The 25,883-nt window shown below is 49.0% G+C and overlaps 1 protein-coding gene across 1 annotated transcript in view; it reads left to right on the top strand.

The window, feature by feature from the left end:
- The first annotated feature begins 1,884 nt into the window (after positions 1-1,884).
- The window catches only part of HKDC1 (hexokinase domain containing 1), a 46,971-nt gene continuing 22,972 nt past the window's right edge, over positions 1,885-25,883 (top strand). The window contains exons 1-7 of the mRNA XM_003815922.6: positions 1,885-2,051; positions 8,771-8,933; positions 14,342-14,490; positions 14,592-14,711; positions 20,283-20,378; positions 21,895-21,994; positions 24,413-24,596. Coding sequence (XP_003815970.2) covers positions 1,989-2,051; positions 8,771-8,933; positions 14,342-14,490; positions 14,592-14,711; positions 20,283-20,378; positions 21,895-21,994; positions 24,413-24,596 — 875 coding nt within the window. The 5' untranslated portion in view covers positions 1,885-1,988. The remainder of the gene's footprint in view (positions 2,052-8,770; positions 8,934-14,341; positions 14,491-14,591; positions 14,712-20,282; positions 20,379-21,894; positions 21,995-24,412; positions 24,597-25,883) is intronic.

Here is a 25,883-nt window from a genome sequence, read left to right on the forward strand (position 1 = left end):
GTAGAGAGCACTGAATTCCAGCTACTCAGGAGGCTGAGGCAGGAGAATTGCTTTAACCCAGGAGGTGGAGGTTGCAGTGAGTTGAGATTGAGCCACTGTACTCCAGCCTGGGCAACAGAGCGAGACTGTCTCAAAAAAAAGAAAAAGAAAAACAAATTCTTAACAACCCAACAGAATGCTGCTACTAATAGTTATCAATTGCGTATCTATTGAGTATCTATTGCGTGGAGAAAGCAGGGCTGGAGAGCCAATGTCATGTATTATAGCTGGGCCCTGGAATCAAACTTCCAGGATTGACCCCTTGCTGTCCTGTTTACGGCTTTGTGATCACGTAACCTTTCTGGGCCTCAATTTTTTCATCTATAAAATAAGAGTGGGCCGGGAGCAGTGGCTCATGCCTGTAATTCCAACACTTTGGGAGGCTGAGGTGGGTAAATCGCTTGAGCCCAGGAATTCAAGACCAGCCAGGGCAACATGGCAAAACCCCATCTCTACAAAAATACAAAAATTAGCTGGGCATGGTGCCACGTGCCTGTAGCCCCAGCTACCCTGGGGATTGAGATGGGAGGATCACCTGAGCCCAGAAGGCTGATGTTGCAGCGAGTCATGATTCCACGACTGCATTCCAGCCTGGGGGATGAATGAAACCCTGTCTAAAAAATAATAATAACAAGAGTAATAAAAACAAAATGGGATTGGTAAATGCTCCATCCATGTTAGCCGCTGTTGTTAACGCTGTTGTTATTGGTTTCATTAGCCAGCCAATGACTGTGGGAAGAGTGCAAGGTTGATTGTACCCGCGTATTGGGTGCTTTCTGGGTCCTTCTCATGTCAAGTATGATGAGTGAGAAGTGAGTGAATAAAACATCTCAGTGGCCTGAGACATTTCTCTTTTTTTTCTTTTTTTGAGATGGAGTTTTGCTCTTGTCACCCAGGCTGGAGTGCAATGGCGCGATCTCGGCTCACTGCAACCTCTGCCTCCCAGGTTCAAGTGATTCTCCTGCCTCAGCCTCCCAAGTAGCTGGGATTACAGGCACCTGCCACCACTCCTGGCTAAGTTTTTTGTATTTTTAGTAGAGATGGGGTTTCACCATGTTGGCCAGGCTGGTCTCGAACTCCTGACCTCGTGATCTGCCTGCCTCGGCCTCCCCAAGTGCTGCGATTGTTACAGGCGTGAGTCACTGCACCCGGCTGGACTGAGACATTTCTTATCTGTGACTTCCTTCTCTCCAGCAGTGATTCCCAGTGAGCACTGGTGACTTCAGTTCACTCTTTCTCAGGAATATTTTTTCCTGGGTCACTACCTGTGAACTAAGGATTTTCTGGCTTAACACTGTGAATAGGTAAACATTTATTGATCATTTTCTGTTAACCATGGGCTATTAGTTAAGAGATCTGATCTGTCACAAATGGAAGAATCTGCCCCAACATTCTTGAAATCCCGTTGACCAGGACAATGTTTAGTTTTAGTTAGTTCAGTGCTTCTGAGGAGCAGGGGGTCACAGAGTTATGCCACCGGCATAAAAAACTAAAGAGAAAAGCCTGGGACTGGAAATTTGCAGAGCAGCTCCACCAGTTGAAAGTTGGCTTTGTTTAGTGCCCAAATTCGCAGAAGATTTTCCTCGGCTGAGTGGGCTTGGTGGAGCCCCGGCTTGAGAGGGTTGCTTAGCAATGAGATTTGGTGGCACCCAATTCTCAAGTAGTCAAGCAACCCATCAATTCCCTGCTTCCCCCTCCACTAAACCTCAGCTACCATCCAGAGCCTCCTATTAGACAATCAAGTGTGTGCCAGAGGGAGGGACCAAAGGGGTGGGGTGGGGGGGAGTTTAATCATTGAACCAAGCAGGCTGGAGGTATTTAGTCCGCAGCACCTCGCTCCCCAGGAGGTCTGCCAGCCTGGACTGGAAGCGTGCAACACTCCAGAGTCGTGGGAGTGAACACTGCACAGGAATCTCTGCCCATCTCAGGAGAAACCAAACTTGGGGAAAATGTTTGCGGTCCACTTGATGGCATTTTACTTCAGCAAGCTGAAGGAGGATCAGATCAAGAAGGTAAGGAGGACCCACGAAGCTGAGAGATGCCCAGCTCCTTCTTCACGGACAAAACTGATTCCCTTAAAAAAAAAATCAGAAGGGAATGAAGAGAGCTTATTAGAAAAGATACTGGGAGCATATGACCAGTAAAAGACTCACTGAGGGAAGAGGGAGTAATTCTCCCACACTCCTGGGCATTGCATTACCGTCCTGAACCTTACATTTCACTCGGAACTTCCTGGCAGGTATTGGATGCGGAAGCGGGTGAGGAGGGTCTTTGGAAAGCTTGAAGAGGATTGTGTTTGCTGTAAGGGATGTTTGCTCGGAAAGGCCACAAAGGCGAGGAGAATCATTTTCAAAGAAGTTTTAAGAACTGTTGGAGCAGAAGGCTGGGCGCAGTGGCTAACGCCTGTAATCCTAGCACTTTAGGAGGCTGAGGCGGGTGGATTACCTGAGGTCAGGAGTTCGAGACCAGCCTGGCCAACATGGTGAAACCCCGTCTCAACTAAAAATACAAAAATTAGCCGGGCGTGGTGGCGGGCACCTGTAATCCCATCTACTCGGGAGGCTGAGGCAGGAGAATCGCTTGAACCCGGGTGGTGGAGGTTGCAGTGAGCCGAGATCGCGCCATTGCACTCCAGCCTAGGGAACAAGAGTGAGACTTCATCTAACAAAAAAGAACTGTTGGGGCAGATCTGTTTATTCATGTATTTGAAAGCATATAAATGTGGGCAGCAAGAGGGTGTGAGTTGTAATAGACAGTAATTGAAATATCTATTATTGGCACCTGCTATTTGCCAATGGTACACTATTCATGGTGTGCATTATTTTGTCACTTTGCTCAGGGAACTTGTCTACAAAATTCATTCCAAAGTGGGCTGGTTAAAGGTTGCCAAGGGTCAACAGGAGGGAACCAGGGTTCTTTCCAGGCAGCTAAAATGAGCCCAGTCTGCTACTCTGGCCACACCGGCTGGCTGTCACGGCCCTGGGCAAAAAGCATCTCTCAAAGTGCAGATGACAGAAGTCCTCCTAGCAGGAGGACTTAGCCAAGGTCACCAAGTATTTAGGATGGAATGAGGATTAAACCCAAGTTGGCTGACTCTTCCTGCTGTGCCATGTGCTCTTTCTGCTGTGCCATGACTCCCTCCTGCTTTTCAAAATGAACAAGGAGGCCAGGCACTGTGGCTCACGGCTGTAATCTCCATACACTGGGAGGCTGAGGTGAGCAGATCTCATCTCAAACTTGAGGCCAGGAGTTTGAGACCAGCCTGGGCAACATGGAGCAACCCCATCTCTACAAAACATGTAAAAATTAGCCGGTCATGGTGGTGTGTGCCTACAGTCCCAACTACTCGGGAGGCTGCGGTGGCAGGATGGCTTGAGCCCGGGAGACTGCGCTACTGCACTCCAGCCTGGGTGACAGAGTGAGACTCTGTCTGAAAAAAAAAGGAAAGAAAAGAAAAAAAAAAGGCCAAGCATGGTGGCTCATAGCTATAATCTCAGCACTTTGGGAGGCCGAGGTGGGTGGATCACCTGAGGTCAGGAGGTCGAGACCACCCTGGCCAACATGGTGAAACCCCATCTCTACTAAAAATTTAAAAATTAGCTGGGCGTGGTAGAGTGCGCCTGTAATCCCAGCTACTCAGAAGGCTGAGGCAGGAGAATCGCTTGAACCCGGGAGGCAGAGGTTGCAGTGAGCTGAGATCATGCCATTGCACTCCAGCCTGGGCAACAGAATGAGACTCCGTCTCAAAACAAAACAAAGAAAGAGAGAGAGGAAGTGTGGCCCCTTATAGCCCTCAGGTACTTGGTGGGATAAACTCCCACTAAATTCTATTCATTAGAGAGTTGAGTTAGAGGTTGTAGCAAATTAAAAAACATTATAAAACAATCACTTGTTGATTAGATTCACAGAGCCCTCTACTGGCTACTTAAGGAGGCGCTGCCTAGGAATCCACTTTCTTTTGTTATCTGCTTAGTAAAGGCACAACTTGCACCATGTCTCTCCCACCCCCAAGGGGGAGCCTTTGGAACCCTGAAACCTTTGATTCTGCAAACTTATTTCATTTCCTTGGGCCCCTTTGTGTTGGTTAACCTTTTGTACCCTAGGATCAGGCGGGACATGTTTGTCCAACAGCCCAGGTGCAGGCTCAGGAGCACCCTGTGATGGGAAATGCAGCCTCTGCTGATGGGCTCCAGGTCCTTCTGGAAGGACAGTCAGCCTTTTTCAATGCCTGGAGCTGACCTCCCTCTCCCTGTGGGAGGTGAGAAAGTTGGAAGCACTTTTATAGCCACCTTAAGCAAGTGCCCCAGGAAGTCTCTGGGGTAGTGTGGGAGGCTGGTTTATGGCTGCTGGGCTGAGTCATGGTTCTGAGAACACTCGTCTCAACACGTGGTGGAAACACACCTGGTCAAAAGGCACAGCTCTTTTCTCTGCGGTCAGGCAGTGAGTCCCCTTCTTTGTCTCTGTGCTTCCTGCCTCTAGAATTGTCCAGATCCTGGGCCAGCGGTGCCTGCAAGGGTTACTACTGAGACCCTGGAACAATTTCTAAAAATCTTCCCATACCAGCATGGAAACAAAAATAAAACAAAATGAAAAAAACGAAAATAGAAACCACTCTGACAGATTCTTTTCCAATTCAATATATTGACATTATTTGACCTATTGATAGCAACAGGCCAGACCTGGTCACTGACCTGCAGATTGTTCATCCATAGGAGAACTGGGAGGTTTTCAGTGTGTATTTTTCACGGCTCTGTATGTCAACATTACAAAAAAGTGGAAATGTTACTTGTAATTCCACCTTTAATTTACTTTTAATCTCAAACACTTTCATATTTGCTGGGTGGAAGCCTTCCTAGTTTTTCTTCATCCTGTATGTTTTTAGTTATGTTTATAAGGTACATACAGTTCTGAACTGCTTCCCTCACTTACTGTTACAGTGTAACCACTTATATAGATTTCTTCATTATCATCATAATTATCATTACAATGTCTTCTTAATATCCAATCAAGTGGATATGCCATAATGTAGTTAACCTTTTCCTCTTGTTGGACATTTGGATACTTTTGAATATCCAGAGTTGTGTAACCATTACCACAATCTAATTTTTCTTTTTTTTTTTTGAGACGAAGTCTTGCTCTGTCTCCCAGGCTGGAGTGCAGTGGCGCGATCTCGGCTCACTGCAACCTCCGCCTCCAGGGCTCAAGCGATTCTCCTGCCTCAGCCTCCTGAGTAGCTGGGATCACAGGCCGCACCACCACGCCCAGCTAATTTTTGTATTTTTAGTAGAGACAGGGTTTCGCTGTGTTGGTCAGGCTGGTCTCGAACTCCTGACCTCGGGATCCACCCACCTCGGCCTCCCAAAGTGCTGGGATTACAGGCATGAGCCACCGTGCCTGGCCTCATTTGGATACTTTCAAAAACATTTTTAATAATTAAAATATTAGGCTGGATGAAGTGGCTCATGCCTGTAATCCCAGCACTTTGGGAGGCTGAGGCGGGATGATCACTTGCCTCCAGGAGCTCGAGACCAGCCTGGATAACATAGAGAGATCTGTCTCTACAAAAAATGCAAAAATTAGCCTGGCATGGTGGCACATGCCTGTAGTCCCAGGTACTTGGGAGGCTGAGGTGGCAGGATCACTTGAGCCCGGGAGGTTGAGGTTGCAGTGAGCTGTGATTGCACCATTGCACTCCAGCCTGGGCAATAGAGCAAGACCCTGTCTCAAAAATAAAATAAATAAAATAAAAGTATTGTTATGTTAAACCTTGGTAGAGTTATAGTTTTATTTTTATTTATTTATTTTTTATTATTATTTTTAAGATGGAATCTCGCTCTGTCACCCAGGCTGGAGTGCAGTGGCGCGATCTCGGCTCACTGCCAGCTCTGCCTCCTGGGTTCATGCCATTCTCCTGCCTCAGCCTCCGAAGTAGCTGGGACTACAGGCGCCTGCCACCACGCCCGGCTAATTTTTGTATTTTTAGTAGAGACATGGTTTCACCAGCTTGGCCAGGCTGGTCTCGAACTCTGACCTCAGGTGATCCACCTGCCTCGGCCTCCCAAAGTGCTGGGATTACAGGCGTGAGCCACTGCGCCTGGCCTTGGTAGAGATTTATGGTTCTCCATAGTCAGGATTATTTCCTGAGAATAGGTTCTGGAAATGAAAGCCCTGGGTCAAAGAGCGGAATTTTTTATGACTCTCATTCCTAATGTGAGACCTTTGGACTAGACGAACTCTAAGGCCCCTCCAGCTCCCACCTTCTGCAATTCAGTCTTGAGTCTTGAATGTTGGATTTGCTCTTTCTAAGTGAAACGGGCTGCTGGTTGGCTTTCTTGCTTAGACGATATCTCCCATGATGGTTTGTGTGTCTCTCCAAAAGTGGGCTTGGTTTTCTGCAGCACCAGTACTCTCCCTTAGTGCCTGGGACGTGTGTCCCTGGTTACACACACCCCACATGACTTGTTTGGATTGAAAATAGGTGCTTTTTGTCCCAACATATGTCTCACTTTTCCCTTCTAACAGCTGTTTCTGGTGCTGTGGCAGATACAGAAGATCAAAAGGAAACTGTTGCTGAGTTGACATTCTTTCGTCATAACCTCAACTTATTGAAAGAGCAGCAGCAAACCAAGTGCTCAATGACCCCATTAAACCCCAGTCGCAAATGACCCCAACTGGGTCTCAAAAAACAGGACTTACATGGCAGGGATAACATTGTGTGGATGCCTGGAGTTTTTTATACTCTCAGGCTAAGCAAAAATGATCAGTAGGTTCAGGGGCACTGTCTGAGGGCCCTTTGGGTAGGAAAGAATCAAGTTTGGTTCCCACATACAGCATCCCACCCTTCCCCAACCCCAATTACTTGGGTCACGTCCTTTGCATCCAGTTTTCTCGGTTTGTGTGTGGCTGTGCCAACCAATTAGTCATAAACAGCCTTGGGGGAACAGGAAGCCCTTAATGAAGCCTGACCTGGTTCCATCCTGTTTCTCAAATATGCTGAAAGCTCAATTGTCCTTTTTTGCTAATGGCTCTCTGATGATTTTCTGGTCTTTCTCTGGCCCCCGAGTCCCCGGAGCCATGGTACCATTTCAGTGTCTTGGGTCTGTTCGTTGTCACGGGACTGAGCTGGGTCCTGGCCTCTGAGGCCTGGCTGATGACCAGGCCCCTGTCCTAGCGCAAAGGTAATGTGAGCCCTGTGCATTTGGTATAATTTGTCTGTTGGGCTTATGCATCCCCGACAGAGCTGTGAGCCAAAGCCAGGCCATGGGGGTGAGCGATCTAGAGCCTATGTTACAGTCCCACGTAGCCGCAGCTCTGCAGCCCTCTCACCTCACCTCTCACTTGGGGACAAGAACTTTGGCCTTACGTGGCTGCCTCAAAGGGATGCTGTGGCGATGAGAAGAGGTGACGTACATGGACGCACTCTGTAGACAGTAGCACGTGTTCTTCACCCTGGATAAAATGCCCTTTCACCGGGAATGTGCCTGGGATGGAGCCTCCTCTCACCTGGAGGGTGGAGAGTGCTCAGTATAAAAACAGGGCTGGAAAAGACAGGGTGCATATGCCCCTGTCTCTCCTCCTGCCCCCATCAATAATCCATCCCAGTGAGCCCGGGCTCCAGACTGCCAGCACCAATTGATTAGTGTTAATTAGTGTGAGGGAGGAAGCTTTGCTGCCATCCCTGATGTGACATATTACCAACAAGAGGACTGATTTTAGCCATAGTGATTTGTATAACTTCCCTCCTTTGGGTATGGTCCTCTGTCCCCATTTCCTGGTTACATGAGTGACATCCACTCATTTTCAATAGCAATCTGAGCTGACTTTAAAAATTCAGCTTTGTCTTAACTAGAACAACTCGGTTAAACCAAAATGGACATTTATGGCTGGGTGAGGTGGCTCACGCCTGTAATCCCAGCACTTTGGGAGGCCGAGGCGTGTGGATCACTTGAGGTCTGGAGTTCAAGAACAGCCTGGCCAACATGGCGAAACCCCATCTCTACTAAAAATACAAAAAAAAAAAAAAAAAAAAATTAGTCAGGCATGGTGGCACCTGCCTGTAATACTAGCTACTCAGAAGGCTGAGGCAGGAGGATGGCTTGAACCTGGGAGGTGGAGGCTGCAGTGAGCCGAGATCTCACCACTGCACTCCAGCCTGGGCGACAGAGTGAGACTCTGTCTCAAAAAAAAAAAGGAGGGGAATTTAAAGGGCTAGATTTAGGCATTGCTTTTGGAAATGAAATTTAGCTCTGAGCTTCCTAGCAGCCAGTAAACAAAGAGAAACCTGTCTAGCTATATCTGTGGTCATCATTGGATGAAAGAAAGCTTCCATGTTTAGAAATCTACGATTCAAGCTCTAGCTGGCCTTTTTTGGTGGAGAGGAATGGGACACTGGTGAGGGCCCTGAACTGGGAATCGGAAACCCTGAATCCTTCTTAGTTTCTGCCTCTCCCTTGTCTCATCAGAATAATGGGAGAATCATTTTCTCCTCAGAGTCTGCCCTTCAGAGAAGTAACTCCACACCTTCTCAGCCCTCCATTCCATTCTGCTTTCCTAACTCGCTTCCCTGTCCTCTGCCTGAGGAGGGGTCAAATAGGGAGGCTTTGGGAATCTACATCTCAATGCTGTCCCCAGAGTCAGGAATGCAGCTTGCTGAGGGATGTCGGGGGTTACAGCCTCGACTGGAGGGTGAGGGCCCCTAGCAGCACCCCTTGGTGGCCGGTGTCTGTTCCAGGTGGACAGGTTCCTGTATCACATGCGGCTCTCCGATGACACCCTTTTGGACATCACGAGGCGGTTCCGGGCTGAGATGGAGAAGGGCCTGGCAAAGGACACCAACCCCACGGCTGCAGTGAAGATGCTGCCCACCTTCGTCAGGGCCATTCCCGATGGTTCCGGTGAGTGCAGTTGTCCGCTGCCAGGGTCCCTGGCTCCTCTTGGCTGATGGGTGTCTAAAGTACCTAAGGTTTGCCCCTGTACCTTGGCTTCTCTCTCTAGCCCTCTCTCTGCCCTCCCACCCTCCCTGCCCCTCTCTGCTTCAGTCCTGCTGAATCCCTCTTGCAGTTCTGCAGTTCTGCAGCCCCAGGCACCTTGGCTTCTCTGCCCATCGTGGCCTCACACATTTGCTCCCTCTCCTCCTGGAGCATCTCCATGTTCTTCCCTGGTGAGCATCAACGTGGCTTTTCCGTCTCAGCGTAGTGGTCCCTGCCTCCATCTAGGAAGTATCCCTGTGCTGGGCTGGGTGCTTGTCAGGGCACTTGTCACTTTGCTGTGTCCCCACTCTGAGTCTCCACCAAATTAACCACTCACTCCGTGGGTCCAAGGTCTTACCACAGTGTTCCCAGCACCTAGTGTAGCACTGGGAATGAGTAATGGGAGCAAGAATGATGTAGTGGAAATCATATTCAATGATAATTCAACAAACCTGGGTCTGAGGCCCCGCTCTGTCACTCTCAGTGACCTGAGGCAAGTGTTTAGCCTCAGTTTGCCCATCTGTAGAATGAGAAATGGCCTATGTATCTGTTTCCTATGGCTGCTGTGATGTATTACCACAATCACAGTGGCTGAAAACAATCGAATATATTCTCTGACAGTTCTGGTGGACGGAAGTTTGCAGTGGGTCTCACTGGGCTAAAATTCAGGTGTCGGCAGGGCTGCGTTCCTTCTGGAAGCTTGAGGGGAGAATCTGTTTCCTTGACTTTTCCAGTTTCGAGAGGCCACCTGCATCCTTGAGGCATGCCCCTTTCTGTTCTCAAAGCCAGCAGTGTAGCCTGTTCAGGTCCCTCTCTGACCTGACCTTCTGCCTCCCTTCAACATTTAAAGATCCTGTGATCACGTTAGTCATGCTTAGATAATCCAGGATAATGTCCCAACTTCAAGGTCAGCTGATGAGCAATTTTGATCCCATCTGCAACCTTAATTCCCCTTTGCCTTGCACCCTCAGATATTCACAGGATCTGGGGATTAGGATGTGAGCATCTTTGTTGGGGGTGGGGGACATTATTTTGCCTACAATGGCCTAGAAATCTCTAGATAGGATCTATGAGGTCCCATCCAACTCTTCCATTCTCAGCCTCTGAATGAAGCTGTAAGAGGGAAAAGGGCTGCTACTGGCCTGGAGTGGTGGCTCACGCCTGTAATCCCAGAACTTTGGGAGGCCGAGGGGGGCAGATCACTTGAGGTCAGATGCTCGAGGCCAGCCTGGCCAACATGGTGAAACTCCACCTCTACTAAAAATACAACAATTAGCCAGGTGTGATGGCATGCACCTGTAATCCCAGCTACTCGGGAGGCTGAGGCAGGAGAATCACTTGAACCTGGAAGGCAGAGGTTGCAGTGAGCCGAGATTGCACCACTGCACTCCAGCCTGGGTGACAGAGCGAGACGCCATCAAAAAAGAAAGAAAGAAAGGAAGAAGAAAGAAAGAAAGAAAGAGAGAGAAAGAAGAAAGAAAGGAAAGAAGAAAGAGAAAGAAAGAAAGAGAAAGAAGAAAGAAAGAAAGCAAAGAAAGAAGAAATAAAGAAAAAGAAAGAAAGAAAGAGAGAAAGCTGCCATTTACTGAGCAACCACTGTGGTCATGGGGTGCTGGGGACTCGCTGAGCCACATATTTCCTGTGACAACCCTGTGGTGTGGCTGTTCAGACAGAACCACCAAGGACCAAGGGGTTTCTCCCGTGTCAGGGTCCCAGTGCCCAAACCGAGCTCGTGAAAGAGCACTGGGGCTCTCGCAGGAGCAGGGTCTGAGGTTTGGGAGCTCTCAGGGGGCTTTGATGGGATTAGTCGTGTTCTGGACCTCTCTGGAGCAATGCCTGGATCAAGGTAGCTTGGCTCTGCTGGTTGAGAGGCCCTGGGACACTGCACTGGGAAAGGCCCTGTGCCCTCACTTGTGGGTAGGTGCTTGGGATGGACAGTGCCCTGTCCTGGAAGGACGTTGAGCTTCGGAGAGAGACAGCCCTACTTTGAAATCTTGGCTCTGTCCTTGCCACAGCTTGATGAGAGTACTGGGACGTGTCCTTGACAGGGCATCTGGGGCCCCTGGGAGGAAGCAGCTGAGTCATGTGGGGAGCACCAGGGCTAAGTCCGCCTGGCTTCCTGGACTGCAGCCTCTCCTCCTGATACAGACAAGGTGTGTCCCCAGAAGCAAGGGAAGGTGGCCTTTGATGGTCTGGAGGCTCTGGGACAGGCAGTGTCCTCCTGGTCCTGGCTGCTTCTGAAGGTTCAGAAGTGAAACTAACTAAGTCATAGAAACTCTCTCCTCCTTAGCCGAGAAGACACCCAGCTCCCCATCCCCGTCTCCGCAGAGCCTCTCACCACACAAAGCATCTCACCAGTGATTCTGTTGTGCTGAGGTCCCTGGGCCCAGAGTCCCTAATAAGCCAGGTGTTCTTGGTAAATCCCGGCACCATACATGATTGTCAGGATTTAATGAGATCATGTGGATGGCATGCTTTAACATCTCTAAAATCTTGTCCCAAGTCCTCCTAGCTCTTGTGAGCTGGTGGTATAATTTCATGATTACCGACAAAAAACAAACAAAACTCTCCTAATTCCTTATGGTGTCCGTTTCAGAAATGTATGCAGCTTCCAGAGAAGTCCTGAGTTTGCCTACTCCCATCAGGACCTATCTGCGAGGGAGTCACCTGTTTGAGCCTTAGTTACCACCCAGCCTTTTGGTCAGGGGGCTGCAGTGGTCTGTTCTGACAGGATCAAGTGCCTTAAAAGTGCTGTGTTAATACTGGAGCCTTCTCTGCCAGTCATGGAAGGGGCATGGGAAGCATGAGGGTGGCTGTGATTCTTTGGCTTGACCCCTGCTGGCTCTGTTCCAGGCCTTAGCCTCCAGTCAGCCTCCAAGGCCAAATAGGCCTTGGGGGTGAGCCCGGGAGCCCTGAGGTCGTCAGCCTGGAGCCTCGAGTGTTTCCTAATACACACTTTCCCAGCCCCTCCCCCTGGGGACTCTGAATCTCCAGGAATCTCCGCATTCAGCCACTGTGCACCTTTGGGAGACTCTGCACTGGGTAGAAGGAGGGAGTGAAGGCACCAGCACCAGCAGTGACTTACGAGAAGGGAACCATTGGGTCCAAGGCAGTTCATGGAGGGTCCTCTGGAGCAGGCAGATTGGCCAAAGCAATTTACCCCGCTTAGGACACTGTTTTCTTTTTTCTTTCTTTTTAGAAACAAGGTCTCCCTCTGTTGCCCAACCTGCAGTGCAATGGAGCCATCATAGATCACTGCAGCCTTGACCTTCTAGGCTCAAGTGATCCTCCTGCTTCAGCCTCCCAAGTAGCTGGGACTACAGGTGCATGCCACTACACCCAACTGACTTTTTTGTCTTTTGTTTTGTAGAGACAGGGTTTTACCATATTGACCAGGCTGGTGTTGAACTCTTGGCCTCAAGGGATTAATTCTCCTGCCTGGGCCTCCCAAAGTGCTGGCACCACAGGTGTGAGCCACCGTGCCTGGCTGGGGCTGTTTTCTTGATGTCTGTGAAGACTCTGAGGCCCCACAGACCGCTGTTGCCTGGGCAAGTCCTCCCTCTCCCAGGGTCCACCGGTTCCTTTTTTCTGCGGTCAGAGACAGAAGGGATCACACCATGTGGCATCCATGAAATGGCACCTCGAGCCACTGGTGGAGTGAGGTGTTTGATAGTGATTGCGATGCGGGCCAGGAGTGGGATGCCTCCACACCGACACTGGCCAGGTCTCAGCACATCCCCTCCCGTCCGATGGCAGTGCAGCAGCCTCTTCTTTTGTTAAACCCTCAGTCTATTCTGGTTGGTGTCAGAGGCATTTGTCCCCAAAATCTCAGATCTTGGCACTCCCTAGCTTAAAATCTTTCTGCAGCTCCCTCTCACCTTCCAGATAAAGCCCAAGCTCCTTGGGGTGGATAGCTTTTCCAAATCCTTCCAAATTTAACCTGAGAGCCATCTTCCAACCTCATTTCTGTGACAGCTGCCCTCCTTTGGCAAAAGCACACTCACTCCTATCGGATGCTTTCTCATTCCTTTGCCCGTGGTTCCTCTCCCTGGGACCCCCGCTCCTGGCAGCCTGGCAGCCTGACTCCTGCTCACCCTTCAACACTCAGCTCTGTGTCCCCTCCCTGCAAAGCCAGCTGCCTTTGTCTCCCAGCTTTGACCTGGATATCTCTCCCTGTGCCTCTCACAATCTGAGCACTGGTCCTACTATATGGAAATAGCTGATTTATGCGCCTGTATTTCGGATCAATTTCCCAGGGAGCACACCGTCTTTCATCTGTGCATCCCTAGCACCTAACACATGTTACTCAGCACAGAGTAGATGCTCAGTAAATGTGTGGACATAGATTGTGGGATCTACCCTACCTCCTACACAGCAAGACAGCATCTGGGAGAACCCTCTTACTTGGTGCATAATATATACTAATAAAAGTTGCATAGGATTAACTCCCTGAATTCCCTCACCAAATAATAAATGACTCCATCAGCTCCTTTGCGGCTGATCTGTGAAGGTAAGAATTTCTGGATGTCTACACAAAAACAAAAAATCGAGCTGGCTGCACCTTTGCTACTCTAACTATGGTCTACAGACCAGCAACAGCAGCAACATCACCAAGTTGACCAGGCTGTTCTTGAACTGCTGACCTCAGGTGATCTGCCCGCCTCGGCCTCCCAAAATGCTGGGATTACAGGCATGAGCCACTGTGCCCAGCCCCCACCTTTCAATTAATGGCATCTGTCTTGGGCTGGGCTGGGTTGTGTTCCAATGTCTCCTTTTGGAGTGGCTCTGGCCTAAAAAAATCAGCATCCTTGGCACCTCAAGGGCCATTGTTTGGTCCCTGTCTCCTCTCCCCTCCAGGAGTGTTTTCCCTCTGCCCATAGGATCATCGGCTGCAGGAGGCTGGCTGCTCCTCGCCGCACACCCTGTCTTCCCCCTCATATCTTTATCCGAGTTTCCCCAGGCTGGGAGTACCAGCTCTCTCTTCCCGGTGATGGCATCCCAGGATGGGCTCCACCGTCGAGGCCACCTCTCATACCACCGCAAGGGCTGTGCTCACATTTGCCTTCTCCAGTTGACATGCACATTCCTACAGCATGAGCCAGTGGGTTGGGCTCAGGCTGCAGAGTCAGGCCGACTTAGTTCACATCTCAGCTCTGCGCCTTACCTCGAGGGCTCTGAGAAATGGCCAGAGTCCTCAGCCTTGGCAAATGGGCATAATGATACCTAGTGGCTGTGATGTGAAGACGTTGATTATATGTCCAACCTCTAATGCAGAGCTTGCCATATCTGTAGTAGACCCTCAATAAATGGAAACTGAATTTGTTTCTTAATAGAAAATGGGGAGTTCCTTTCCCTGGATCTCGGAGGGTCCAAGTTCCGAGTGCTGAAGGTGCAAGTCGCTGAAGAGGGGAAGCGACACGTGCAGATGGAGAGTCAGTTCTACCCAACGCCCAATGAAATCATCCGCGGGAACGGCACAGAGGTACCTGGCAGGTGGCTCCTGTGACCGCAGGGAAGGCGGTGGCATCCGTGTGTGGGGAAACCACACCTTAGCCCATGTACTTTGCTTTCTCTTCTCTGCAGCTGTTTGAATATGTAGCTGACTGTCTGGCAGATTTCATGAAGACCAAAGATTTAAAGCATAAGAAATTGCCCCTTGGCCTAACTTTTTCTTTCCCCTGTCGACAGACTAAACTGGAAGAGGTAAGGCGCGGAGGGAAGCAGCTGTGCAGGAATTGGGGCCTGGGGAATGTGGGCACGGGTGGGAGTCAGGCTGCACGCAGGAGAGAACAGCAGGAGCTTTCTTGTTTGTCTTTTTCTTTTCTTTTTGTTCATGATGAGGTGGCAGTGTGAGGCAGAGAACTTGTTAACGCAACGGCCTTGATTTTATGGTTAACGTGGGCACAGCTCGGGGGAGTAGAATGCTTTTCAGTAGCTCTCAAACCTTGGTGTGAGGAATTCCTTGGAGGGCTTGTTTTAAGCACAGATTGCTGGGCCTACTGGAATCAGTGGTTCTGCAAGGAGGCCCTAAATTCGCCTCCCTGACAGGTTCCCGGCAGATGTGATGCTGCCTGAGGCCTGCACTTAGGACCACTGACATAGCCAACTAGAAGAAGCATGGGAAGGCTGGGGAGTCTCTCCCTGTAGTGAGCCCTCAGGAGGAGGATTAGAATGGTGGCACTGGAGGGCCAGGCGTGGTGGCTCACGCCTGTAATCCCAGCACTTTGGGAGGCCGAGGCGGGCGGATCATGAGGTCAGGAGATCGAGACCATCCTGGCTAACATGGTGAAACCCCGTCTCTACTAAAAATGCAAAAAATTAGCTGGGTGTGGTGCCGGGCGCCTGTAGTCCCAGCCACTTGGGAGGCTGAGGCAGGAGAATGGCGTGAACCCGGGAGGCGGAGCTTGCAGTGAGCCGAGATTGCGCCACTGCACTCCAGCCTGGGTGACAGAGCAAGACTCCGTCTCAAAAAAAAAAAAAAAAAAAAAAGAATGGGGGCACTGGAGGAGTGAGAATGTCCTGGAGCAGACACAGAGCCTGGGATACACAGTCTCAACTGTGTCACCAGCTAGGCCGGGGTTCCTGGTAACTCATCTCTGTGTGTCTCAGTTTTCAATCTGTAAGCAGGAGGAAGCTAACCCGATCTTATGTGAATAAAGACAGCAAATAAGGGGACGTTCTGGGGCCAGGTTGGGGGAGTTACTGTCAAGAGTCTAGTCTCCCCGGGCCACTCCTGTCTGGGTTGGGGACCCTGATCAATCTCCTCCTCCTGGCCCTCCTGGTTATGATGCCCAGTTGACAGTCACATGGACCTCCTTGGGATGTGCTTGATATTGTTGGCTTGAGTCACTTATTGGTGTGGAATAGTGAAAAGGAATGAGCTTTCATGTTCCACACACATGGCTTTGAATCATGGTTCAGGACAAATTGTGTCCCCTTGGACCAGTTCCTTAATTTCATGAGCCTCTTGTTTTCTCTTTGAGAAAATTTTATTTATTTTTATTTTTTTCTTTGTAGAGATGAGGTCTCACTATATTGCCCAAGCTGGTCTCAAACTCCTGGGTTTAAGTAATCTGCCTGCCTCCGCCTCCCAAAGCGTTGGGATTACAGGCATGGGCCATTGTGTCCCACCTTGTTTTCTCATTTGTAAAGCAGGGATAATAACATCTGCTTGTTGGGCTGAGGTGAAGCTTAGGCAAAGCATTTGTAAAGCATCCAACACTGTGGTTGGGCCTTACACAGTAGCTGCTAGGCTGTGGTGACTGTCCCTGGATTACTTGTCTCTTTGTGCTTTTGTATCTTATCCCTAAATTCAACAGAGGTTTTTGGAGGGCAAGCAGTGCCCGCCAAGGGCACAGACCTTCCCTGCCAAGGTCTCTGACAATGTGTTGTATTTAAGAGGTGCTTGATAACTATCTCACAGTTGAAAGGTGTCAATCATTTATTTGATTCCATCGTGGGAATTTGCCATCATCTATACAGGGGACAGGCTGAGTTTTACTTTTTCATTCTTTTATAAAGAAAGGACTGAGAAAAATAATATAAAGAAGGTTCCAGGGGCCCGGCGTGGTGGCTTATGCCTATAATCCCAGCACCCTGGGAGGCTGAGGCGGGAGGATTGCTTGAGCCCGGGAGTCCAGGCTGCAGTGGGCTGTGATCACACCACTGCACTCCAGCAGCGCAGGCCACAAAGCGAGACTCCATCTCTAAAACAAGCAGCCAGATGCGGTGGTTCATGCCTGTAATCCCAGCACTTTGGGAGGCCGAGGGGGGCAGATCACCTGACATCAGGAGTTCAAGACCAGCCTGGCCAACATGGTGAAACCCCATCTCTATTAAAAATACAAAAATTAGCTGGGCCTGGTGGCGGGCACCTGTAATCCCAGCTACTCGGGAGGCTGAGGCAGGAGAATCACTTGAACCCAGAAGGTGGAGGTTGTGGTGAGCTGAGATCATGCCACTGCATTCCAGCCTGGGTGACAGCGCGAGACTCTGTCAGAAACAAACAAACAAACAAACAGCAAACAAAAAACAAACAAAAAAGTTTCCAGGGAATGTTTGGGTGAGACCAAGTGGAGCTGGCTGGCAGAGAAAGGTCCCAGGAGTGAGTAGATGTGTGTGTCAGGGGGTTGGGAATCAGGGCCCTGGCTGGATCCTGTAGTGCAGGTGGTGGAGTGAGAGTGTGCCAGCTGCTCTTATTAGAGAGCTCTGGAACAGAGACTCCAGGAAGAAGGAAGAAAATTCTCAAGCTCTGTGAGAATTCATTCAACTTTAAGAATTAAATGCACATGCTTTCTTGATAGCTTGGCAGCGGAGGGTGTGAACGGATGGTTTATCCATCCAGGATTTTGTCATTTATCTATGTTGAATACCCACCAACATCTTTCTCAATAATAATGATAAAAGCACGTGCCTCTGGTTTTGACACTGTACCTCGCACTGTGCCAAATGCTTTATGCGCATTATCTTGTTAAATCCCCCAAACAATTCTAAGAGGTAGATATGATTATCTTCATTCTATATTTGAGAAACACTGCAGCTCAGCGAGGTTAAGAGACTTGCACAAAGCCACACAACCAAGAGTAGCCCACCCCAAGTTCATAAGCTCCCCAACTACAGTGCCTTTCCAGAAAGACACCACTTTAGAACTTCATTTAAAATGGCAGCGGGTGCCTGAAAGCATTTTGATTTTTTTTTTTTTTTTTGAGCTCTGTCGCCCAGGCTGGAGTGCAGTGGTGTGATCTCGGCTCACCACAATCTCCGTCTCCCAGGTTCAGGCAATTCTCCTGTCTCAGCCTCCCGAATGGTGGTATTACAGGTGCCCGCCACCACACCCAACTAATTTTTGTATTTTCAGTAGAGACGGAGTTTCACCATGTTGGCCAGGCTGGTCTTGAATGCCTAACTTCAGGTGATCCTCCCGCCTCAGCCTCCCAAAGTGCTGGGATTGCAGGCATGGTGAGCCACTGTGCCCGGCCCATTTTGACCCATTTAGTGTCATATCACAATAAAGATTTTTCAGGTAAAATTTAAACTAAGGAAGGGCATTTAATTATATCAAGGAGAGGCCGGGCACAGTGGCTCATGCCTGTAATCCCAGCACTTTGGGAGGCCGAGGAGGGTGGATCACCTTAGGTCGGGAGTTCAAGACCAGCCTGACCAACATGGAGAAACCCCATCTCTACTAAAAATACAAAATTAGTCGGGCGTGGTGGCACATGCCTGTAATCCCAGCTACTGGGGAGGCTGAGGCAGGAGAATTGCTTGAACCTGGGAGGTGGAGGTTGCAGTGAGCTGAGATGGCGCCACTGCACTCCAGCCTGGGCAACAAGAGTGAAACTTTGTTTCAAAAAAAAAAAATTGTATCAAGGAAGGGAAAAATGCTTTTTTTCTCATCACAGTCTAGTCAAATATACTTATATTTTATAAAATTTCCTCGCAAACTGCCTTTCAATAAAATCTAAAGTTAAGTAGTAAAGTTCCAACCACAAGAAAACTCATTCCTGATAATATTTGAATGTGGCCTCATCTGGCAAAGCTATTTAAGCAGGGCTCTGCTGCAGGAGTGGGTTCGGTAACACTAGAATAAAGCCTCCTGGGGAAGATGGGCTCTGTTCAGCTCCATGACTGCAGAGGGATGGAAAGGGGAAGGCTGTGTGAGGAGGTATGATTAGGGGGCTTCTTTGAGAAACTGAAAATGATTAAAGAAGGTAGGAGCGTGAGAATTCTTATTATGTTTAACCCATAGCCAACATCATGAGCATAAGAATTAAAGGAAGTCACTTGTTTTTTTATTCTTGTTTTTGAGGGAACAGAAAGTCTTAACCAAAGAGAAATTTCTTTGTGTGTGTGTGTGTGTGTGTGTTTTCTGATAATAAAATAAATGGTAATACTTTTTTCAAGGTTTAAAAAAAAAAGAGAGAAGGAATGGAAAAGTTTAAAGAAGAAAATAGAAATCACCACTCATCTCAATATCCAAATATTCCCACCACTAGAACTGTGGGTTTTTCTTTTACTCATACCTATATTAAATACAAGTGTTATCCTGTATCTACAATTTAGCAAATCTATGGTTGATTCTAGTCACCAAATATTTGAGACAAAAAGAAAATGTACAGTTGTATGTAATTGCCTTTTTAATTTAACATTCTATCACAAGCATTTATCCCTCACTTCCCCCATCCACCTTCCCTGCAACAGGGATTTTTGAAGAAAGCCAACCTGTGCATCTCTCCCCGCTCCCCGCTCTGTCCCTGGAGACAGGGATGTTGTCATAGCCTATGAGAGCAGAAGTTAGGGAGAGCTGCCACACGGCGGCGCTGTGGTGCAGGAAAAAAGCCCGAGGGCTGGTCCAGAGTCAGAGACCCGCATTCGGCTTGGGCTCTATCCTTCACTCGCGGTGAAATTCAGAGCAATTTCCTCCCTCTCTCAATCCCAGCGTTTTTAAATCCATAAATTGAGGGAAATGGAGGAGGTGCGGTCAGGAAGTTTGTGAGCCTGGGTCAGCTGCTCTTGACTGAGACGACTTGGGCGATTCTCTTTTAACTTCCAAGTTCTCTTCCAGTCTGAAACATTCTATGATTATTTGCGATTTCAGACACGAAACTCAGGAAACACCATTTGTAAGCAATGATTGATAATGCAAATTGAGAACCATTTTTCTTTCTTTCTGTTTTTATTAAGAGACGAGGTCTCGCTATGTTGCCCAGGCAGGCCTGGAAGTCCTGGCCTCAAGTGATCCACCTGCCTCAGGCTCCCAAGTAGCTGGGACTACAGGTGCGGGCCACTCTGCCTGGTTGAGAATCATTTTTCTAAGTTGAAATGAAGTTCCTGAGACAATCCTGCAAGGTTACACCATGTTAGTTCTGTTTTGTGGACCTGGCAAACCATGCATTCTGCATGTATAATACACCAGGTATTTTCATTAGAGCATTCCTTTGAGAGAGGTAGGGAGGTGACATTTCCATTTTGCAGAGGAGTAGACTGAGGCTCAGAGAGGTTAAACGACTTGTCTAATGTCTCATGAATCCAAGAGCTCTAACTTTTCAATAATTACTCCTTCTGCTACCATATATTTCAAACCACTCAGATGAGAAGTAATAGTCCTTTAAATGATTAGAAAAGCCTGCAGAAGCAATGTTTTAAAAAAATTGGGGTGATTCAGCTTAGAGAAGAGAAGGCCGTGGGGGATGCACGTAGGCATGAAGTTTCTGCAGCTCAGTTGCACATCTCAGCACGTCTTTCATTCAAACTGGACCTGAAATCTTCTCCCAGGGTGTCCTACTTTCATGGACAAAAAAGTTTAAGGCACGAGGAGTTCAGGACACGGATGTGGTGAGCCGTCTGACCAAAGCCATGAGAAGACACAAGGTGAGGAATTCACCTCGGTGTGGGAGGCTCTCCCAGCCCTAGCTCCTTTCTCTTGGGTTGGTGGGGCTGGGGGTGAGGTGAGGGGGTCACATATGGTGCCTGCATGGAGGGAGAATCAGAGAAGGAATTGATCTTAGAAAAGGTCCCACTGTAGTACAGATGTGGCCAACTTGGATGAACCCACAGAGCCTTGGTAGGCGGGGCTTGCACCAATCCCTATTGAAAGGTGGCCAGCTCATCCCTGGGCCTCCCCAGCAGCCACAGCCCTCTCCGGAGGTCTTGGTTAGATCTGATGCTGTGTGTAGGCCCCACACGCCCTCCTCTCTGAGGCCGAAAAGATCATATACTTTCCGGGCTGTTTCCATATTCTTTCTGGGCTGGTTCTCTATTTCACTGTCCACTCCCTGTCCATTAAATATCCCTATTTGTTGAACGTATTTTATAATAATTTAAACTACTGCGAAAGCAAGACTCGCTCCTTGCTGAGCTGGAAAGTACACAAACCCAAATTGCTTGTTGCCCTGACAGCAAGAGGCATGTTTGCTGCATAGCCTTCCAGCCTTTTTTCTTTAAAGCTGGGATCTTATTGTTTTATAGCCTGCATTTTCCCTTATTGTTTTCATTTTACTTTTTTTTTTTTTTTTTTTTTAGAGATGAGGTCCTGCTGTGTTGCCCAGGCTGGCAGTGCCTGGCACTCCATCCTCGAATTCCTAGGCTCAAATGATCCTCCCACCTCAGCCTCCTGCATAGCTGGGACTATAGACATAAGCCACATGCCTGGCTCTCATTTTACTTTAAAATGTTCTTCCAAACTTTGGGGGATGTTGGTGCAATAACCTAAGCTGACTTGGCAGAACAGGAAATCCAGACAGGAAGTCACCATGCCATACATGGGGAAGACTTGGCAGAGTCTGTGCCTGCTGGCTGAGTTGTCCCCGTGGGTGAGGACTTTGGTGTTTTCTCCTGGAAATGTCACTGGATAAACATGCTTTCCTCGATATCTTCCCAGGATCTCACAAACAAAGGCTGAAACCTGGGTGTGATGTGTGCCTGTAGTCTCAGCTACTCGGGAGGCTGAGGCAGGAGGATCACGTGAGCCCAGGAGTTTGAGGCTGTGGTGTGCTATGTTTGTACCTGTGAACAGCCATCACACTCTAGCCTGGGCAACATAGTGAGACCCTATCTGTAGATTAAAACATAAAATTTTTTTAATTAAAAAAAACATCAACAACAAAAAGCAAGGGCTGGAGTCCTGGTGGCCTGTCCCTCATATTTCCATTGCAGAGGCCTTCACCCACAAAGCAAGAGGATGGGCTCCCCTCTTCAGCTCCTGTCGGCTCTTTCTCTCCCCTAGACCCTGAACCTTGATGAGGCCTTGCTCCTTCAGACAGGCCCAGCAGGCAGGATCTAGGGATGTCTCAGCAGCCACCTTCACTACCTGCTGCCTCTGTGGGGAAGGAGGGAGGGAAACACCTCCTTCCCACCCGCTGATTCCCTCTGGCCTTGTGTTCGGCAGGACATGGACGTGGACATCCTGGCCCTGGTCAATGACACCGTGGGGACCATGATGACCTGTGCCTATGACGACCCCTACTGCGAAGTTGGTGTCATCATCGGTAACTCAATTGGACTGGTTTTTTGAGGGTAGGGGAGAAGGGACTGTTTGGGAGTTTCATTTCAGCGAGCTCTGAGTGAATTCGGCGGGAAGGGCACTGACACTATTTAGGAGAAGCAACATAGGGACATGAAAAATTCATTCATTCATCCATTCGACAAGTGTTTACTGAGCACCCATTGTGTGCCGGGCCCTGGGCTTGGCACTGGGTTCGGAGTGGGGAGTTCCTGTGCTCCTGGAACTTTCAGTGGGGAGGTGGGTGAGAGGCCCAGAAGGCCTAGGCTATTAAGATAATTTCAGGTGGTGGTTAGCGTGATAAAAAACAAACAAACAAACAAAGAGAGTGATGTGACTGTGAGTGGGATGAGGCGTCAGGGAAGCCTCTCTGAGGGGTGGCATTTGAGCCGGGACCTCAGTGATGCAAACCAGGGAGCAAGGTGGAGGCCCGAGGGTAGGGAGTCCCTGCCAAAGGAAAGAGGGCACCTACAGGCATGGAGATGGGAAGGGGTCCAGGGAGGGGGCACTGGGGGAACCCTATAGCCGAGTGGTGTCCGGATGAGGTGAGTGAAGGCTGAGAGTCGGAGGCCATTCAAGTGAGAGGGAGAGGACAGACTGGGCAGATTGCACAGGATGTGCACACAGTCACTGTAAGGTCACCGGCTTATCCCCTGAGGGAGACTGGAAGGCACTGGGGGACTCTGGGTGGGCGACGGATAAATGGATGCGCATTTTATTTTATTTTTTTATTTGAGACGGAGTCTTGCTCTGTCGTCCAGGCTGGAGTGCGGTGGCACAATCTTGGCTTACTGCAACCTCTGCCTCCCGGGCTCAAGCAATTCTCCTGCCTCAGCCTCCTGAGTAGCTGGGATTACAGGTGCCCACCACCACGGCTGGCTAATTTTTTGTATTTTTAGTACAGATGGGGTTTCACAGTGTTTGCCAGGCTGCTCTCAAGCTCCTGACCTCAAGTGATTCACCCGCCTTGGTCTCCCAAAGTGCTGGGATTACAGCCATGAGCCACCACGCCCAGCCGGATGTGCATTTTTTAAAAGCCCATTTTGGCTGCTGTGTGGATAATAGATTACTGGGGACAAGAGTGGAAGCAGGGTGACCATCCAAGAGACCACTGGACTGTCAGGCAAGGTGCACTGCAGCTGTGGACCAGAGAGGTCGTGGTGCAATGGGGGTTTCCAGTGGGTGGTCTCCACACCAGAGCTAGGGGGTCAGCTGGAGGAATGTGTGGGAAGGCAGTTTGGGGTACAGTAAAGCTGAATGGCTCTGACTTATAGGTTGTTCTTGAATATCCCCTTCTCCTTTTCCCATTCCTTTACCACTCCTGGGGAAAGTTCTTCTGAATTGCTTTTTCTTAATGTCCCTCAAGACCCTCCTCAGCCTGGCTTTCCCAAAGGGCAGGTTTTTAAAGCTGAGGGGCTCCCTCCACCCTTCTGTTTCCAGGAGCCTCAGAATGGTTCAGGCCCTTGCCAGTCATGGCACCCGCCTGTCACTGTGGCTGCGTCTGGTAACCACAGATTGGGGGGCCACGCCTAAACAGTGTCCGTTCATTTCTGAGAAAAGCTTTTTCCAAATATTACATTCTGCTTTTCTACATTTCTCATTTTCCATGTTGGCATTTAAAATACTCACACCAGAGTATCAGCCAAGGGAAGATACTGAAAAAAAAAAACCCCGAAAATTCAAACAGCTTTATTGAGGCATAAAAGTCCTCCGATTTTAGGTGTACGATTCAATGATTTGTAGTAAACGTATAGTTTTGTAACCATCACCACAATCCGATTTTAGAACATTTCTGTCCTCCCAAAAGAGTCCAAAAAGATGGTGCCCACTTGCAGTCATTCCCCAGTGCTCAAGTGTTTGAGGCATTTCCTTGGAGCGATTTTGTGTTTGCATAACAGAATGTTGCTTTCTTAGGTGGTAGCTAATCACAGTCTAAGATAAGGATGCAGCTTATGCTAGAAGCAATTTGTGGCAGGCCATAAGTAAAGAATATTTTTAGTATCAAATAGAGAGGAAGCTAAGTAGCTTAAGGAAAGAATTTTCAAAATTACCCTGGGTTGGTGATTTTTTGAAAAAAATATTTACAAGATTATCTTCATTTATCATCCTCTTGTGAGAGCGCTTCGTCAGCTTTCATCCATATTCATCAGCGGACTTCTTCACAATTGACTCCATTCAGAACAGCAAACCCTGAGCACCCTGAGAAGTGCAGACTTGACATGTCAGCTGTTTTCCCCATGTGCTTGGGGCTTGCCCAAGCTGCTTCCCTCAGCGAGAGCCAGCCCCCAGGGAATGAAAAGCACTTTGTGGTACATTGAGGAGGACTCCCCAGCAGTCAAGAGATCTCTGTCTGTGCCCAGCTGGGAGCCCTCTCTCTGCATATTCTCTCTGATCCCTGGTTCAGGAACTGGCACCAATGCGTGTTACATGGAGGACATGAGCAACATTGACCTGGTGGAGGGCGACGAGGGCAGGATGTGCATCAACACAGAGTGGGGGGCCTTCGGGGACGACGGGGCCCTGGAGGACATTCGCACTGAGTTCGACAGGGAGCTGGACCTCGGCTCTCTCAACCCAGGAAAGCAACTGTGAGTTCCCTTCTGGTGTTATCTGGGCATCGGCACCAGGCAGTGCCTAATCACTCAGGTCCCCTGGCTACCTGGGAGGCTTTCCAGTTGTGACTAGCTATCCATCACAACTTTCTTTCTTTTTTTCTTTTTCTTTTTCTTTTTCTTTTTTTTTTTTTTTTGAGATGGAGTCTCACTCTCTAGCCCAGGCTGAAGTGCGGTGGCACGATCTTGGCTCGCTGCAACCTCCACCTTCCAGGCTCAAGCAATCCTCCCACCTCAGTCTCCAGAGGAGTTGGGACTACAGGCATGGGCCACCATGCCTGGCTAATTTTTGTATTTTTTGTAGTCAGGGTTTTGCCATGTTGGCTAGGCTGGTTTTGCACTCCCGAGCTCAGGCAATCCTCCCGCCTCAGCCTCCCAAAGTGCTGGGATTACAGGCATGAGCCACCATGCATGGCCCCATTACAACAAATTTCTAAGGCACTGCTTGTATTTCAGTTTCATCTGACAAATGAGGAAATAGAAGCCAAGGACATTGAAAGATTTCCCTAAGTCATAACCCTAATAACCCTAATTCTAATTCAGTCAGTATTTGTGGGTTACGTATGTGCATGATAGGCACCGAAGATAAGAGCACTCGGACGCTTGGCCGCAAAACACACCTGGGCAGTGAGGAGAAGGCAGGCGCAGCCGAACTCGTCGTGTTCGCATGTCCCCCAGCCGCCTTGCTTTCTCGGAGGCCTAATCACTCAGCAAGTGGTGACTCTGGCAGGACCTTCCCTCTGTGTTTGCTGTCCACAATTTTTATTTTGATGCTCAAATTGTTTCAGATTTGGCCAAAGGAAGCCTCTGAAGCTGCCTCCTGTGTCCTTTTGACATGTTCCATCACTCTTTAAGTACTTCCTTATTTCCTGGCACCATAAGACGTTCCCGGCTCATGTCACACTTTCCTAGCCCCAGCCCTGGAATCAGCCATTTTGTCAAGACATGCTGGTGAATTTCAAGCACCTTCTAGGAGCGATTCAAACACTAGAACTGTGCACCCGGGAAGCACATTCCACTTTGGTGGCACCTACTCCAGGCACATGCCTGTGCTCCAGTGACCCATTGCAGTCATGTCCCAAGGACGTGGTGTCCATTTTTTGAATTTTATCATCTTCACCCATTTCCATTTTACTTAAAATAAATTCTGTTCCTTCCAGGCCTGGTGGCTCATGCGTGTAATCCCAGCACTTTGGGAGGCTGAGGTGGGAGGACTGCTTTAGTCCTGGAATTTGAGACCAGCTTGGGCAACATAGTGAGACC

This window comes from Pan paniscus, chromosome 8 (genome assembly GCF_029289425.2).
Source record: "Pan paniscus chromosome 8, NHGRI_mPanPan1-v2.0_pri, whole genome shotgun sequence".
Lineage (NCBI taxonomy): Eukaryota > Metazoa > Chordata > Mammalia > Primates > Hominidae > Pan > Pan paniscus.